Source organism: Nilaparvata lugens, chromosome 8, assembly GCF_014356525.2.
Source record: "Nilaparvata lugens isolate BPH chromosome 8, ASM1435652v1, whole genome shotgun sequence".
In the NCBI taxonomy this organism is placed as follows: domain Eukaryota; kingdom Metazoa; phylum Arthropoda; class Insecta; order Hemiptera; family Delphacidae; genus Nilaparvata; species Nilaparvata lugens.
Window position 1 is genome coordinate 2014052 of NC_052511.1, and position 20283 is coordinate 2034334.

The 20283-nt window shown below is 34.8% G+C and overlaps 1 protein-coding gene across 1 annotated transcript in view; it reads right to left on the reverse strand.

Moving 5' to 3' along the window:
• Positions 1 to 18449: 18449 nt before the first annotated feature.
• The window catches only part of LOC120352799 (DNA-directed RNA polymerase II subunit RPB4-like), a 2717-nt gene continuing 883 nt past the window's right edge, over positions 18450 to 20283 (reverse strand). Inside the window, exon 2 of the mRNA XM_039435048.1 lies at positions 18450 to 18667. Within this exon, the coding sequence (XP_039290982.1) occupies positions 18465 to 18667 (203 nt within the window). The 3' untranslated portion in view covers positions 18450 to 18464. The remainder of the gene's footprint in view (positions 18668 to 20283) is intronic.

Consider the following 20283-nt stretch of genomic DNA (forward strand, 5'->3'; position numbering starts at 1 on the left):
TTGTTAAGATGTAAGATTAGTCGTGGTTTGGGGTTTCCCTAAACGAGTGAAACATTTCAATCTTCTGTATTATCTCTCGAATACCAACTAGAAATAATGTATGTATATGTGTGTATTTTAGGATTAATCATGTACGGGTTTTGAATGAATGCGCTGGACATTAATAATTATTTCCTCCTATCGAAGACTGTTGGCACGTTTTTTAAAACAAACAATAAATTATTCTACTAATAAGTAGTTCATCTCAGTACAAGCTCTATTTATAATAATACGGTAATAATAATAATTGTGAAACGAAAAACCTACAGACTAGACAAGATCTTCCGAACTGCTTTTGGGATTTAAAAGACATTGAACATTGTAACATTGCCTCTACTTAGCGACACAAATTGACGAGCGAATGTGTTTGTGAATGAAAATAAACAGAAAAAACTATGGATGAAAAATGATCATTACTATATATTATATATTGACATGTTTTCTAATCTAATTGTTGTGATACCCTTTCATGTTGGAAATCTGTGTGCTTAATAAAATCTATATATATATATTAACTTAGTGAAAAAAGAAGTAAAGTAACTCCAAATATCATAATTTAAATTACACAACATAGTCATTAATGGTAATAGTTATAGTATGAAATCTATCTTTACTACTTGTTAGAGCACTTGTGTCTGTGTATTTATATATATTATAATAATAGTGTAATAATTGGACAGAATATAATACTACACCTAAGGTACCAAAATAGTTTAATATTTGTATTATGTGTAGGGTAAATTTCTGATACGGTTGATTGCTTATTTTATAAACTTGTACAAGGGTTGACACAAATGTAATATGTCTTTTTATTCGATAAACTATACAGTATATAAACTTGCTAAATAATATTAATTTACAGTAATAAATTATACAGTGAGAGTGTTGAGATTGTTGCATTATTACAGATATTTGGCAATTTATCGATGAGCAAATAGACAAAAAAGCTTCTCCAATTACATGGCAATAAAGTGAAGGTGATTCTCTTTTCAAAAAAAAATGTTTGGAAGATTATTCTTGGGTCATCAATTTTTCCTTTTTATGTCATCAATGCTTTCTTAGAAAAGTCTTTGTGCCGGTTGCACAAAAGCGGGTTAAAATTTAAACCGTGATTAATTCCACGAGAACCAATCAGAGAAGCCGTCTCTTCAAAAACGCCTTCTCTGATTGGTTCTCGTGGAATTAATCACGGTTAAAATGCAACCGGGTCTTTGTATCTTTTTGTGTACCTCATTGCCTGCCAACAATACTGAAATAAGCATATCTTCACATCGTTCCTCTTTTTATCTTGTAGTAGTGTAAAGGGGTAATTAGCTGAACATTCATTTTTATAAAAATCCACTTTTATATTGTTTAAAATTTGAAACATTTCCCGAAATTCAAGTGATTGTCTTTGTATTTCAAATGTAGATTTGATTTTGAAAGAAATAAAATTTTCAAATTTGAAGACCGGTAGATTATTTTTATTACAAAAAATGTTTGTGATTATCTATTCCCCTTGTCAATGTTAATTAATTTCCCCAACTTTGATAACTCGAATAAAATGCTCATCTATTTTGAAAGTATTATTAGTGTAATGTTTAATTATAATTATTTAAACGCTAAAAAATTCAATGTTGATAGACATTAGTTTGCTATAAATTTGAGAAAGTCATGGTGGATCTCCAATGAACTGTCAGGTTGTGTTACGAAAATACACGTGAAAAATGCATGAAATTTGTCTGATTATCTATTATTATTCAATAATGAAAAAACTGGACTGTAGTCGTTTAGGTACCGTATGTGTTAGATGTTTTATGTATTATACATAGTATATACATATGTATTCTAGTTTATCTTATGGCACAATGAGAATATTATAATAGAACAACAACAAAATACATGAAAGGCCTAATTTGAAAGCTGTGATGTGCCACCCTTACCACTTCTCTATTTATTTTCTCACCCCGATATAAAAAAAAATCTAGGCAATAATCTCCTTTCAATTTTATCTAGCAGCATTAAACTTGTGTTTACAATTTTCACAAAAACTTCTAAATTTGTTGTTACCATAGTCATCTCTGAAGAACAAACAATTCTAACGGTTGTGTAGTGCCTGTATACAAAGCAAATAATACCAGTGTTCCATTTTTAAATAAAGACAAAATCAAAGCGTTCGTTTTATAAAGAGTATTATAATTATTAATTACATTAAGGGTAATGACGATTGTTATGATGTAGGAGTAAGTGATTGTAATAATATTGAAAGTGAAGTTGATATCAGCGAGTGATTTTGTGCCCATTCTGTATAACATGATTCTGACACTATTTTCAAAGTTAATTTGTTGTTATTTCGCTGTTAGACAGGTATCTAAAAATAGACTTTTGAAGATTCTCTTGTAAGAAACTAACATACAAGCTTTGTTGAAAAAATAGACAGGCATCTTAAGGTGCCTACAGATAATATACGCGCCGCGAACATGAGCAATTCACTTTTAATCAGCTGACTATATCTGTATTTTACAGAAACGGTAAGATACAAATATAAAAAGCTTAGCATCAGCTGATTAAAAGTGAATTGCTCATGTTCGCGGCGCGTATATCTGTACGCACCTTTACATGCTTTTTTGAAGAAGTTCAAAAATGTTTTGAAGATTCTCTTGTGCAAACTAATATACAAGCTTTGTTGTAGATAAAACAATTTGGAAGCTTGATTTAATTTTTCATCCTTATATGGTACCTGGTTTGAGTTTAATTTCTATCAATTTTTTCATCCTAAATACACTGATGTGATTCCTCCTCACATGAGTTATGAAAGTCTGTACAATTACGCTTAATTACATACACAAACTGATAGGTCATATTTATGACAATCGGTAGAAGTTTACTATTAATTTTTGTCTTTTTTTATAAATATAAATTCAATGCAATCCGACCTGAATTAATTTTGTCTAGTCTGGGAACAATCAGGTGATTGATTTTAACTCGCGTCTATCTTATCAGTGCTGAAATAGAAAGTGAAGAGCAGTCTTTAGTAGGGTATTTTTAATGTGAATAATATCATGAAGAGACCTGTCCCCCACTACGCTTATATAGAATTCCGTTGAGACTTATGGATTATAGTCTATAATGCTTGAGATGTGTGTGTACTGTGTGTGTGAGAGAGAGAGTGCGCGCGCGCATTACATTATAGATAATAATTATTTCCACCTTATACGTATTGGAACAAATATGTGTATAGTGATGTATTGTCGTGTCTTAAAATTCAATAAAAATAAAGTTATTGATTTTAGCGGTCGCATTGCATTGTCAATGACAAAATTTCACATAACTATATTATTATGAAAATGATATATATATTGATATGAATGTGATCATTAACGGTTAATGAAATTTATCAGTATATATTAATAAGTGGTAAATTAATTGTGTTTAAAGTGCTTTTTTATTATTAGAGAAGAAGTTATGGATTTGTCTATTTGATTGATGATACCTTTTGTCTATTATTATTAAATTAAGACCAGAATGCATTCTATTCAATAAAGGATGTCCGTATTGTATATGGTGTTGATCATTTAATGCAATAATATTCCCTGATCCTTCCCATGTCCTCGATACCTACTTTTTCGCCACACTGCACAGAAAGCAGCTGTTTTCCAGTCCCTACGTAGATCTGAAAGACTCTGTTTGCAGAAGACTCTCGTCTGACGTCAGAACAGGTTTCTTTCCGGCTAAGGCCGGAAAGAGTACCCTTTCCGGCCGCTTTTTGAAAATGTGTTTGGACAACTGCGACATATGGTGCATTGTGTTCAGGAGGGTGAGATCGGAAATTTCCACCCCACATTGAGTACCCTACGACGTCTGGTTCTCGAGATATGAGACATCAAAGTTCCCCCCCCCTCATAAAACATTCTTATTCAATTTATTACTCTTATATAGCTGATGCCAAAAAGTTAGGCAGCTTCGTGGGTCACATGGTGTAACCTACTCACAGCTGATGCAATGCACCTATTTATTGTCTCTTTTGATTTAAAAATCATCACCTAAGCCAAGCTAGATGACAACTCTACTTGACAACATCAGCTGTTGGAACGCACAAGAGACCCACGAAACCGCCTAACTTTTTGGCGTCAGCTATACCTGTAGTGTGGCGAAAAATATCGTACGCGACTCTCTCAGAAAGGTGTTCACGGTATTCGGATAACATATTCCCGGGCTCTGCAAGCCTCGACCGGGAAACTATCCTCATACCGTAAACACTAACTTTCTGTGCTTGTAGCGTAATATACTATTTTGCTTTACTCATAAATGGAAGATTTTGCAGAAAACGATTTGAAATTATAATTTTCTACACCAAGTAATTCCATAGATTAAGGATAGCACAAGAAGGTATCCCATGGTATAAGGCGTTTAATTTTCAATTCTCAATGTTAACTCAAGCTGATAGTCCACGTACTTCTTTTTCGTGGATCTATACGATACTGGTAGTCTCTTATACTGTGACGCTCTTACACTCTCACCCGGCCATGATAGACAGAAATCGGCTTGAGTTAACAAAAAATGGTTGAAATTTGGAATGTAGATACTCTATAGGCCATGGGATATCTTCTTATGCTATCCCATCTATGGTATGCTTCTATGGTAATACTTCCTTGGAATATAGCGAAATATTTCGCTAAGTGGCAAATATCATACAAGCTTTTTGTGATCCTTGGTTTTTAGCGAGAAGTTTCATAGATAAAAATAGCTCAAACAGTAATAGGCCTAGTGGTAATGCATCTATATTATCGTCATTGTCAATACTAGTATCTGGCTTCCATAACACTACTTTTAATAGTGTGAAAGTAAATCTTGAGTGATAGTGTAAAATTTTAATAAATTGAAAATTCATTCTTGTTGGTTTCTACTTCTAGTGGATTCGAGATGAACCTTCCATTGTTAATATTATCCTATCTGGTTCCCATATCACTCCTTTTATAGCAAGCAAAGTATAAATTATTATTGATGGAATGAATGCAATTGATATAGTTTTTATTGCATTAATACAATAATTATCGATTAATTACTTTGTGAAAATAATTAAGGACTGAAAATTTGTTAAGTGAACAACTATAAGACTATTTATTTATTTATTTATTAATTTACAATGGAGACAACGGGTTTCCCCAAACATGTCTCCTTTACAAGAAAATGCAAAATCTTAAAATATAATATATAGAAAACTTATAAAAAATCATAAAAAGAAATAAGGTACAAATGGTAATATTTTCTCTATTACATATGGTAATAAGGTACAAAATGATAATATGGAAAAATACAATACGGTAATTTAAAAAAAAAATATATGAAAAGATGAGATGAATACAAAGCATCGAAATACTACTCATAGAAGGTCCAAAAATGGATAATATAAAATTCTAATAACACAAGTATTAAAAGAATGAAATAACCAAAATATAACTTATTAATGAGTTCCAAGTCCCAAAACATATGCACACCCACACATACATGAAAAAATGATCGATGTAGACCAGATCACAATATCAATGCTCAGACCAGACCATTGTATAGAGCTTTTCGGAATTTAGCGCGAGAGAACCAGAAGAGATCTAGGTGCCCGGACAAACTATTGTAGCTTCTCTGAATTCTGTTGAGAGGAGAATTGTAATTTCTAAGTGTTCTGGAACGAGGAACCAGAAAAGAAAATTCAGATCGACGAGCCACAGGTGAGATATAAATATTCATTTTAGATAGCAAGTATGATGAATCAATTTCATTATTTAAGAGATCAAAAAGAAAAATAAGTGCTCTAACATCACGCCTAACTTTTAATGATGTAATATGGAATAAAGTTCTCAGTGACTCTGTTGGGAAATCAAAAGGACAAAAACGATTAAATTTTTTATAGAACATGATTCTTAAAAACTTATTTTGAAGCAGCCGTTCTAGAACATTTATTCTATCCATATGATATGGATTCCATATCTGTGAGGCATATTCTAGCAAGCTTCTCACTAGTGACTTATAAATCAGAATCAAAGGCTCTACATCACTAAAGGGCGAACAGGTCCTCAGAATAAACCCCATTTGTTGGTTGGCCCTAGCAGCTATTGAATCAATGTGTGAATTGAAGGAAAAATCTGAAGAAAAATTCACTCAGTCGAATACCTACTTCATATTATAATATCGGGGACCGAGCTTCGGTCTGGAGTACAAAAGCATAAAAAGTTCATTAAGAAAGAAGAAATTACCGGTATAATAACATTCATACAGAAATGTTCTTTTCCTACAGTTACGTTGAAAAGTGGCCATTGCTGCACCGATTACAGAACGCAAAGAATCACTTTTCCGCTCTAGTGCGGGAAAAATTTTTCTGCACTCCAGATTTGCAACATGGCAACGCAAAATACTTAGTAGGTTATATGGAGCAACAGTGCAGCAAAATCAAAATGAAGTTGGTAACAGTGACTGCTGTGGCTGCTATAGTGAGCAGAGGTGCAACCAAAGCACAACGCGCTAATTATTATTAATTAGATATTATAACCAAGGACAACATTTTTATTCAATTTGACAATAAATTAAGGTTTTTATCAATAATAAAATTATACAGAAAAACATTTGATGGATTTCAGGCAATTTTACCCATAATTACCCACTTTTCATATTCAATGGTAACTGTAGGAAAAACTTAATGTGAAATACGTGCGCAAAGTTCCTCTGCTGCACTCAAGAAACCATTCCGCCCTCGACGTTTCTTTCGGTGCAGCAAACTGTCACTTTGCGCACTAGTTGCACAAATAACTATTCTAATCACAGTAAATTGAGATTTATTCCCAGAGGAATGCAAAAATTTCCCTCACAAAGGCCCAGTTGCACAAAAACCGGTTAAATTTGAATCCTGATTAACTTCACGTGAACCAAATCAGAGAAGACCATTTCAAAAGATGGATCTACTGGAATTAATCAGGATTGAAAATGACCCGGCTTTTTTGCAACCGATTGCAAGATCAATACAACATTTCATTCTTGAGATAAAAATTCCCAAGTGAAAAAAAAAAAAACAAAATGGCAGCTATAAGGATGACCGCTAAAAATACGACATTTGTAGTCTCCTATCATCCAGGAACAATACCCTAGAATGTTCGACACTACTTATGAAACACTCTGTATATCTCCTCTTCCAGCATATTGCAAGACTCACTGATAAATTCCTTGCATAGCTGGTTTAACATTCGTTCCAAGTCCTCACGGGACACGACAGACGACGAGCATTCAGCCATGTTTTCACCTTAGTTTAATTTTAAAGAAAATGCTATAGTGAGGTCCACGTTATAATGTCAGTGGATACAGATAGAAGAACAGCGTTGTCTGTTCTCTGCCTTAATTAATTATATTTATACAATGTCAAAAACAGATTTGGCATCGTTGCGGAGCTAGTAAAAGATAGTACTACCTGCTTTGTCGAATGATAGACAAGGATAGCAACATCAAAGCATAGAGAAACGATAGCATAAGTAGATATCCCATGGTATAGGGCGTTTATGTCGCAACTTTTACTGTTATCCCAAGCCGATAGTTCACTCAGTTCTTTCCCATGCAGCTGTGTGACGCTGGTAGTCTCTCAAATTGTGCCGTTCATACACTCTCACCCCAACAAAACAGTAAAAATTGACAATAATTGACAGTAATCGGCTTGAGATAACAGTAAAAGTTGCGACATAAATTCCCCATACCATGGGATATCTATACGCTGAAGTTTCTCTATGATCAAATTTTATCAAATACTGTCATTATAACGTGGACCTCACTATAGGATTTGAGTCAGCTGTATAATATTCAGTTTTCGACTGTCGTAGCAATAGTTGGCCACTTAACATCTTCTCGTTTAACTGGCCTGGCCTCCGACAATCCGCAACCACGTGATGACAATTGTCCAAAGACAACAATTGTCTCGCCAATTGGCATCGTATAAACTAGGCTCAAAAGACAGAGATTATGAAGAATACAAAGTTTATTCATTAAAAGTGAAACAAGCATTACAAATACGTCATCCATAATGAAGACAATATTACAAACATTACAAATACATACTATTGACATAATAAAGGCAATATTTTGATTTAAATATAAAGAAAATAAAAATCTCAGTACCCTTTTTTTAGCCTGAAAATGGCATAAATGACCGAAACATGTTGTGATAAAATATTTTAAAAAAAGGGTACTGAGATTTTTATTTTCTTTATATTTATATTACAAGTAGCCCTATACAGGAAAGAGATAAATATTTTGATTGTATAAAATACATAATTGGGTGTACCTAATTTTTGAACGCCTTTAGTACAGAATCTTGATGTATATTTTCCAAAGTATTATTTAAAAATACAATATAAGAACATAAAGTATCCTTTATTTAAAATATTTTTTCCAAAATTACTTTACTCTCTGAGATTCACTTCAAACTGTCATCATTTGGAGACCAAAAAGCATTGGCATTACTCATAAGGAATGCTGACAGGAGTCTGAAATATACAATGAAAGCCCCTTTCACTACAAAAATGAACCCCCTTCAGTGACACCCCATTTTCAGTCTGTACGCACACCTTAAGCTGCGTACACATATACGCGCTTCCAACCCGCACCGAGCACGCTCCGCCCTCGTTCCTCCATCGAACCACAGTCGCTCCGCCCCGCACCCATCATGAACGTTACGGAAGATGTTAGATCTTCTCGCGTTCCCCGGTCGAACCACTCTTGCTCCCCGGTCGATCATCAATCGCTCTGCAGGAGTGACGTTCGGTTGCGGAGCAGAGCGAGTCTGTACGCACCTTTAAGGATCAAGTTACCTTTTGCTTTTTCGCAGCTATAATAATTTCAAAAAAACTTTTCGTGTCTGAAGTAGTAAACGTTTTCAGTTTTTCATATTACCAATATTAATTATTAGTACTAGTAGTTCTGTGAACAGTAGACCTCACGCAGTATTCTGATCCACAAGTACCTGATTAAAACTATAGACCTTATGGAAATACAGCAATAGACTGGCTTCTCCACACATCTGTGTAATCACGTGTCAGCTGATTTATGATGAATAATATTCTATAGTCTGATTTTCACTCTAATATTGGCGTATGAAAGAGACTCCTTTTTCCTTTGATATTATCCTTGAAATGCAAAATTTCCAAAAACCTTGTATATACGTCGACGCGCAATTAAAAAAGGAACATACCTGTCAGATTTAATGAAAATCTATTACCGCGTTTCGCCGTAAATGCGCAACATATAAACATTTACATTTAAACATTAATAGAAATGACAAACCGTCGACTTGAATCTTAGACTTCACTTCGCTCGGTCAATTATTTAGATTGATGTAGTGAATGTAAAGAGTCAATTTTCACTTGAAAAGCCGAAAATGTTTTTGCTCCTTCGGAAGCAAGAAATGCATTTTTGCCAACATTTATATATAAACAAATATTATTTGAATTGGAAAAGATGCCACCTATTTAAATGTATCTAGTACAAATGTTTCTTCTTCAAACTAGTAGTTCTGTGAACAGTAGACCTCGCGCTCTGTAAGTTACATTGATCTAGTTGATAGGTTGATGACCAACAAAAAGTACTTTGAATTCACAAAAAGAACTTTTTGTTGGTAATCAATTTCTCATCCACTTTTCAATTTTGTCAATTCAAGACAAGTTTCTTAATAAATGTTACAGTAAAATATGATTGATTCTGTGAAGGTGAAAAAACAAATTTCACTTGAGTTGTACTTTTTCTATTAGTTATCAACTTCTCATTCACTTATTATTTTTTACCAATTTGTCATGTTTCTTGATAAATGTTGAAGAAAAAATACATTTTTACTAGCAATCTATTAAGTAAAAAATACATTTTTACTTCAATATTTATCAAGAAACACTACAAATTGAAAAAATTAATAAGTGGATGAGAAGTTGACAACTAACAAAAAAGTACAGCTCAAGTGAAATTTGTATTTTTATCTTCACAACATCAGTCATATTCATTGTAGCATTTATTAAAAAAACATAACTTGAATTGACAAAATTAATAAGTGGATGAGGAGTTTATAACTAAAAAAAGTACAGATTAAGTGAAAATTGTTTTTTCACATTCGCATCAATCTTAACAATTAATATTGATGATATGAAAAATTGAAAACGATTACTTTTAATAGTTATTTGTGCAACAAGTGCTCAAAGTGACAGTTTGCTGCACCGAAAGAAACGTCGAGGGCGGAATGGTTTCTTGAGTGCAGCAGAGGAACTTTGCGCACATATTTCACATTAAGTTTTTCCTACAGTTACCATTGAATATGAAAAAAAATGGGTAATTATGGGTAAAATTGCCTGAAATGCATCAAATGTATATCTGTGTAATTGTATTATCAATAAATAAAATAGAATGTAGTATGTGTGTTTGAACGGCGGGGGGGGGGCGGCTCTGTGCTGTCAACTGCTGTCATCCACTGTTGTCCACCACCTCAAGATTCTTATAACGTGCACCACAGTCACAGTTACCAACTTAATTTTGATTTTGCTGCACTGGTGCTCCATATAACCTACTAACTATTTTGCATTGCCATGTTGCAAATCTGGAGTGCGGAAAACATTTTTCCCCGCACTAGAGCGGAAAAGTGATTCTTTGCGTTCTGTAATCAGTGCAGCTATGGCCACTTTTCAACGTAACTGTAGGAAATAGTTATTTGTATATCTAGAGTGAAAAGTACGACTTTTTCTCCCTGTGGGAAAAAGTTTGAAGCCCGAGGCGAAGCCGAGGGCAGCAATTTTCCTGAGGGAGAAAAAGTATTTTTTGCTCGTGATGTACACAACATTTTTCCTCCATCTACATTTTTTTATAGAAACAGCAAATAAAATCATTCTAATAACTTACGTATTGGTTACAATGATTCCTAACAACATAACCTAAATCTAAAACCTAAAAACCGGTCGTCTGATTTGCACTGCCGATTGCGCTATCTATCGGCAAAAGTTGTAACAATTATATCAGCTGAGCAGCTACCAAAAATGGCTGACTCCAGATCACGCGGTTCAGATTTGAATTGCAGATCAAAAATATTTGATGGCTGGTATTTTGAATAGAATAAAATATTTTAAAATTGTATAAATTTTTATCGTTTACTAATATTGAGAATATAATAATTATTATACAAACATATATTTCATGAGTTGATCAAATTTCTGGTTGTGGTATTGAATTCAGTTGACTCAATGACAGACACCTCTATTATGCTTCTTCATCTGAGCTTAGACCTTCTAACCTATTACAATGTAAGTTTCAAAATAGAGATGCTCCCCATGTTATTTAAATGGAGTCACTTTTACTCCCTAGGGAGTTTTTCTGTTTTTTACTACCGAGAGCGAAAAAGTGACACTTTAGTATTAGGTTTCAGGAGTAAAGTAAGTACCTACTTTAGACAGTAGGTGGAGGAAAAGTAAATTTTTTGTCAGTTATCAACTTCTCATCCACTTATTATTTTTTCAAGTCATATTTCTTATTCTTAATACATGTTACAGTAAAAATTTATTTTTCGCGTCTGCAGGAGTAAACGTTTTTCATATTATAAATATTAATTGATATTGTAAAGGTGAAAAAGCAAATAATTTTCACTTTATCTGTACGTTTTTGTTAGTTATCAACTTCTCATTCATTCATCTTTTAGTTTCTCAATTTAAGTCACATTTCTTAATGAAGTAAAAATGTATGTGTAATGAAATGTTCACATTAATTTGATCCTTGAAAAAATATAAAATAAAATATATAATACCCATACGTTTTAATGTGATTATTCATACACGCTTGGCCGGACAGAGTAGCAATAGTCCAATTAGAAATTATAGGAATTAAATAAAAAAAGTTTAAACAGGTGACTTACACGTATAAAGAACTCTAATCTAATCAGACTAATTATTACGCTTCAGGGACAACACAGCTTTGCATGATCATACTAATGTACATATTAAATGAAAAAGTGATTTCAAATAAAATAAATTACGCTGACAAATTATAGACAAAATAAAGAGTACAAATCTGTCTTGTAAAATAGAAAAAGTTAATGAACTGAATAATTGTTAGGGCCGTTTGCACCGTATCAGTTTAAACCACAGTTAGTAGACAGAAGGTTGGTCACTCATCTATAGTATTTTCGTTGAAATGCAATTGGAGTGGGGGAGCTGCTGCCGTGACGTAGGCTGTAGTACAGAGTAGGCAGAATATCGCATTCTTGAAAATCATATGGTGTCGTATAGTCAAATTTTTAATAATCAAATAACACAAACATTTTCTGACATGCAAGCTTTCTGTTTCTGCTTTACAATAATTATTAAAACATTTGAATAATACAAGCATTTTGCCATATAAAAGCAAAAACCACACCACCTAGCCTTCCCTTTCAAACCCTTAAGGTTCTTCATCTTCTAGGTCGTGTTTATATTTTGTAGTTTGGTTATACATCAGCTTGTGAATTTCAGGGATGAGATATTTTGATTCTCGTAGAACATGTGCTCGATACCAGCATGTGTTCAGTGCATTTACAATAAAAATAAATTCGTATGGCTTTTGTTGGTGGGGAGTTCCTTGCGGGAATGTTCCACCGCCTGAATATATAATTTAAGCCGTCAATGGGCCTTACGACTGTCATACTTCAGCCGGGACCGACAGTTTAACGTGCCCATCCGATAACACGGGAGTGATCTGTTTAAAAAACTTTTGGCTCTCAGTGGGGTTTGAACCCGGGATCTCTATGCTGCTACGCAAGCACTCTATCCACTAGACCACGGATCACTCCTGCATTTACAATGAATGAAATACATAGGATTTATCGGGATCGGTTTATTGCGATGCATTGGTTTATCAAGATTTTTTTAAGGGTTAATCTTAAATTATAATAGTATAACATTGTCTACTAACGCTTTTCTAGCTTATTAACTTTTTCGTGTCACGTTTTTAGATTCATGAAAAACTTTCGACTTCATTTTATTCATAAAAGTTGAATGAACTTGAAATATTTAACAACATCATTAGAATCGGTGATTCATTCGCTATAAGTATGGAGAATTTTAAAGTTCTAGGTCAATCTTGAGGAGATTAAACGACGATATATTTGAAGATACAGAGAATAAACTGTATGCTCAGTGTGGTTACTCTATCACATTTTTACTACACGTGACGTCACGCTGGCGTTCCCCCCACCACTTTGAATCATACACCTGTGAGTGATCAACCTTTTGTCTACTAACGTTGAGTTTAGACTAAATTTCATTTTAGACTGGATTAAATCCAATTCTCGTTCGCAAAGACCTTAAAGATGCATAGACTCACATGCAGCGCTAGTGTTGTACTTGGAATTGAAATCCGCCATTGAGGGGGCAACCCATAAGATTATTAAATACCAATGCCACCAATGCCTTTGTGATCTATCGTATTACAAATAAATAATATATAATATCTCGTGCTAAAATACGCCAATGGCGGCCTTCAATTTCAAGTAAGAGCTATCATTGGGAAGGCATAGGCATTGTGGGTCTATATCTCTTTAAGGTCTTTGCTCGTTCGTTAAAATGTGGCTCATTTTTAGTTTAAGCCACCAGCTGATCAAATTCAGTTCAAGCGTTGACTGTGCAAACGGCCTTTAATGAACGAAAAAAAAATAACTGAAAGGTAGCCTACTATCATAGCCACCTCAAATACAAGGCCCCGGCCTACGATATTGCAACGTCGCAGCGTAGGCCTAGAATCTAATACATGATTGGTAAAAAAGATTTTTAAAAATACCAGCTGATCTTTTCCACCAATCATGTATTAGATTCTAGGCCTACACTGCGACGTTGCAATATCGTAGGCCGGGGCCTTGTATTAGAGTTGGCTATGCTACTATATACACAATATAATCCGTACACAAAAACCAAACTAGACCGGACAAAACTAGAAATTAGAGATAATAAAAGGTAGCCTACTATTTACAAGTGGATCCGTACACAACAGTGACAGTGAAAATATAATCCCCATACGTTCTAATGGGATTATTCATACTGGCTCGGCCGGGCTGAGTGGAAACAGTCCAATAACAACTCATGGAAAATATATTCTCACTGTCACTGTTGGGAGCGGATCCAGCTCAAGAGATTATAATACATAAGATTAGCTGTTTGAGTCCAGAGATCGTCATTATTGATGATAAATCCATCGATTCTCTTCTAGCTCAGGTAGTCCTTGACTTCCACAACATCTGTGAATACATAAAAATATGTGTTAAATTATGTCATACATAATAATATGAATATCGGGACACCGAACTTCGCTCGTTATTTATTTATTGATAAACAGAACTCGATTCTTTAAAATGATCGGGGAAGGACTAACAGGAACAGCCTAAAACTGTTTCTACCCCGATTTTTTATTTATACAATATAAATAATAGTCCAAAAGTAGGATATGTTCCATACACTTGAATTCAGGTCCAATTTTTAGTCCAAACATTTGAAAACAGAAAAGTTCTAATTTAGATTGTTTACCGACCAAATTGAATAACAAAATAACACTCACTATTCACTTAAAACTGTAAAATAATGATTAACTTTGAAAATTATGATGAATTTGAAAGCATCGCGAGAATATGATTATTATTTTTCATTAATATATGAATAATTTGACCTTTGAAACCTTCAAGGTTTCTTCATCTTTTAGGTTGTGCTTATAAAAACCGATCAGAGAAGGCTTCTTTTCAAAAAAGAATGGTTCTCGTAAAATAATCACGATTAAAATTTAACCGGCTTTAGTGCAACCGGCACTCAGATTCATATCTCAAATCACTGACATGTCTTAAGGTGCGTACAGATTTACGCGCCGCGAGCAATTCGTTTTTAATCAGCTGATGCCAAGTTTCTTATATAAATGTATCTTGACGTTTCTGTACAGACACATATAATTATAATCAGCTGATGAAAAGTGAATTGCTCGTGTTCGCGGCGCGTAAATCTGTACGCATCTTTAGGTGGGCCGTCCACTAGAGCCGTTTTCGTCCGAACTAGCATCGGCCGAAAACTACCGAACGCGACCGAACGATCTCCTAACAAAGAAAGGAATAGATGCTCGTCAATTGCAACAAGTACAGGGCCGTGCACGGCCGTCTCCGGCCGATCAAGTTTTTGATCCGAATTGAATGGGATTTTCCGGCTCCATCCGGCCGAACTAACTAGTCAAGCTGAGACAACAAAGTGTTCCTAACCTAAAATTGTTTCACAGTCTTGTTTGTTCTTTGAAGTTGTTCTGTTTTATAAAGTTTCAACTATGGACAATGAAAAGTTGATAAGTTTGGTTCAAGAGCATGTTCCATTGTGGGATATGCGAGACAAAAGATATCATCGTCGTGATGTTCAAAGGAATCTGTGAACAAAGATTGCTTGATAATGAATAACTAATTTATTCATTCATTTATTCACAGACAATAGATACAATGCCGGTAAAAACAACAGGCATTCGCCCAAATCTGTTTTAAACCTTAATTTGGAATACACAATCTAGAGGTTATGTAAATGATAACTTTAATTTTTTTTTAAACATCTTCATTGCTCATAAAACAAAATAAAAAACTTATTATAATATTCTAGAATATAATATTATGCTATTTTACAAATAAATTAAAATTCACACACTATTTTGAGTCCAAAAAATATTTAGTGAATATTTGTTTATTCAATTTCAAAATCTCAATATAATCATTGTTTATGAAAATTTTTGGTGGCTATGATAGTAGTTGGTTCAATATTTATTCAATAGTTCAGCCGACTACTGAACTAGACTGACGTAAATGGTTCCTATGGACGACCGTGTTCGGCCTGATTAACGGCCGGCAGATTCGTCCGATCCAACGGCCGAACGGATCGGTTGAATACGGTTCCAGTGGGCGGTTACCTTAAGGTGCGTACAGATTTACGCGCCGCGAACACGAGCAATTCACGTTTTATCAGCTGATGCCAAGCTTTTTATATCTGTATCTTTTACCGTTTCTGTACAAATACAGATATAATTACCTGCTGAATGGTGAATTGCTTGTGTTCGCGACGCGTTAATCTGTACGCACCTTTACCAAGCATTGCTTGATTATGTAGTGCATTTCGACGAAATAAAACTAAGCAGTAAAATTCCTGCCGAAACAATCAGTAGATTACTGATTGTTCAGTTAATTTAATATTTATCGAAGTTTTGAAATGTCTATAGTGAGGTCCACGTTATAATGGCAGTGAAGAAAGATAGAAGAAAAACGTTGCCAAGTCTCTCCATTTTGCCACTGACTCTACACAGCTGTTACTCAATTCATCCCATTAAATTTAATCTAATAATAATTATCATTTCCTTGATAAAATAATCAATTAAATGTCAAATTAATCAGGAAAATATATTTTTTCATAATTTGATTCGAAAATATGCTTTCATAACTGAGATCAGATTTTTATTTTTATACAAACCTGAAATGGCGGCTAATTTAAAAATCTGGTGTGGTACACTCACACAACTTTCCTTGCTCATTGAACTAACTATAAGCCTCATTCTTAAACGAGAATAACATAATGACGATTGGCGGCAACATATTTGAAACTACGATCAGACTTCTGTATAAGTTATGTGTATAGTTGTTTTCAGAGTACTTTTTCCTCTGTGTAAATTGTGAAATTCGATATTTTTTAAAAGTCGTCAAAACAGCTGTTCTACAGATGAAATATCTCGATGTGTTCTTTTTATGAACTGCTCTACCTACCTACCTCATGCACGAGAAAGAGGCTACAAAGTCCATTTCTCAAGGATGGGGAGGATCCCTCATTAGTTTCTCAGAAAGGAGACTCATTCCAGTTAATAAAGCCGATAAATAACTATACAGGGTATGAATTTGAAAAAATCGGTCAAGACATTTTTGAGAAAACCATGAAAAACATGGTTTTTTAGTGATTATCCGCCATTTTTCTCAATAATATTACGGAGCTCCTGGAATTTTTCCAGAAATAAGACTCATGTCAGCTGATAGGGCTTATAAATAGCTATCCATGGTATAAATTTGAAGAGAATCGTTGGAGCCGTTTTCGAGAAAACCGTGAAAAACATGGTTTTTTAGTGATTATCCGTCATTTTTCTCAATAATATTACGGAGCTCCTGAAATTTTCCCAGAAATGAGACTCATGTCAGTTGATAGGGCTTATAAATAGCTATCCATGGTATAAATTTGAAGAAAATCGTTAGAGCCATTTTCGAGAAAAACGTGAAAAACATGGTTTTTTAGTAATTATCCGCCATTTTTTCCGCCATCTTGGATTGAATTTTATTGAAGTTCTTATTGTCGGGTCCTCATGGTATAAGGACCTTAAGTTTAAAATTTCAAGTCAATCGGTTAATTAGGAATGGAGTTATCGTGTTCACAGACATACACACACACACACACACATACACACACACACACACACACACACACACACAGACCAATACCTAAAAATCATGTTTTTGGACTCAGGGGACCTTGAAACGTATAGAAAACTTGAAATTGGGGTACCTTAATTTTTTTTGGAAAGCAATACTTTCCTTACCTATGGTAATAGGGCAAGGAAAGTAAAATGCTGTGATACAACAATCTGAATTTCAAAACAACAGAAAATAGGTTATTTAGTAAGTATTCGATTCCAATTTCTTTTTAAAATAACAGAAAAATAGAAATCCTATTTTAAATAAGTAATTTCAATGGAAATAATTCTGAAATAACCTTTCAATATTATTTATACCGGTACGAGGTCTAACCTATGCGTATAGGCTAACTGAAGCATGGATGAAGTCTACGATGGTTAGTATCAACTTTTAAAATGTCATTTCAGGTATTTTAATTTGTGTTTCTCATACGGTAATGTCTAAAAATTATTTCATTGTTTCAAAAATACATTTTAAATCAATTATACGACTTGTGTACTCAAATATTTTGATAGAATGAAGAAAAACAATGGCGGCTGAGAATTGTTTGTCAACTTTTGTACAGTCACCGTCAAAAGTAAAAATAAAATATTCTGGAAAACGGACAACATTGCAAAGCGAGAGAGAGATAGCGCTATTTGTTTTGTTGTATGATAGAAAAGGACAGCAACAGTATTGTCAATTGTAAACTGCCATTATAACGTGGACCTCACTATAAATGTAGAGCTGCGTACAGACTAAGGGTGTGATCACATTGAATGCGTAGCATATCACTATTTATCTATAAAAGATTCATGAGCTGACATCATAGAAAAATTCTTTCTATTAATATTACCTATTACAATAGGTAATAACAATAGAGAATACTGCCCGTGAGCCGGTGCCAAATACTGTAATAAGGTAAGTTGATCACAGGAATAATCTAAATAAGGCTATATTACCTCGGGAGCACTGTAGCTCCTCAATACTGGAGACTCCTCTTGGTCTGGATATCCTCCAATATCTGCCTGAGTTCCTCATCCTCGAATCGGCCCTCCAGACTGGGAATGAGAGCCTTGGCCTCCTCGGGGGTCTCTGGACACAGATTCGCGATCGACGCCAGCTCGAATTTGTGCAACTTCTTCTGGGTCAGCAGGTTCCGAACGGCCGCTATCGTTTCCTTCAAAATAAAATCAACAATAAATTTTGTTTCTCTCAAAATTATTACAATTTGAATAAACTTTTTATAAAAAAGGGTGATGACTCTCATATACAATTCACGTGAGAAAACCTGTCTATCTAGCCTACAATACAATATCTAGACAATATTACCATAGAGAAATGATGAGAAGATTTTTTGTCAACTCAAGGCGATAACTGTCGACTACGGACTATTATAACTGTTTTGTCGAGGTGAGTGTATTGAACGGCACATTATGAGAGACTATCAGCTTCACCAAAACAACTACTAGGACTATCGGCTTCACTTAACAGTGAAATTTGCAACATAAACGCCCTATACCATGGGATATCTTCTTATGCGATCTTTTATCTATGATATTACGGGTCGATGCCAAACGACAGTCGATGTCCTGCGACAGTCGAGGCCAGCGACGACAGAGACCTGCGACATTTGAGGCCAGCGACGGTAGAGAACTCCTGAAAAAGAGGCCTCAAATGTCGCCTTCGTTAAGCAACAGTTGAGGCCTCTTCAACTTTTGTACAGGCCCGACAGTCGAGACCTGCGACCGTAGTGAACTCCTGAAAAAGAGGCCTCAAATGTCGCCTGTGTCAGGCGACAGTTGAGGCCTCTTTAATTTTTGAACAGCCCCGACAGTTGAGACCTGCGACCGTAGAGGCCTCAAATGTCGCCTGCGTCAGGCAACAGTAGAGAACTCTTCAATTTTGTACAGGCCTCGACTGTCGCGCCCCTGTCCTTGTTAGTACTGTACCTTATCTTTGGATTCGCGGAATCGTTCAGTGTAGGTGTCGTACTTCTGGAAGACATTGCAGTCCAGTTTAGGCCTATAGGTTTACTAATTTATAAATTATTTACCAAGCTACTAAAAGAGCAATATTCCTTAGAGACGAATCTACGATTCTAACCACACGGCTGCTATTGTTTGCTGTAGATTTCTATATCAATATACTTATAGACTAAAGAGGAATAGACTACAGCCTTCAAGGGCCAAGCCACACGAGTCGTTTTTTCAGTCGGCTTGAAAGGACAGGAAGCTCTCCGATTGGCTGATTGGTTAAGCGTATCTTGTGAGCTTCCAGTCCAGCCAGCCGGAGAGCTTCCGGTCATGTCGTACCAAACTGAAAATACGCCTCGTGTGGATGGCCCTAATACAGCCATCAAGCGACTAGGATCGCAGTCATTGCTAAGGAGATGCACCTCAAGGGCCGAGGTGTTTTTGACATGCCTCGATACGTCAACCCAATTAACCAATCTGAGATCATCTTATTCTGTAAATACGCTCGTGTGGCTATGCCCTAATACAGCCGTAGAGCAGCTAGAATCTTAGAGTCATCGCATCTTAAGGGTCGAAACATACGAGGCGTTTTTTCAGATAGCATGACAGGTCTCGACACTCCATCCCAATCACCCAATCGCAGAGATTCCTGACCTGTCGTGCAAACTAGTCTAAATAAACGCCTTGTGTGTCAAGATAGATAACAGTTGAACATCGACATAGAAATAAATTTGAAATAAGCTATTGGAAGAACCCTAACATCAATAAAATATAAGGTAGCTAAGAGAACAAAATTTAACCGAGATAATTAATATTAGTAGTTTT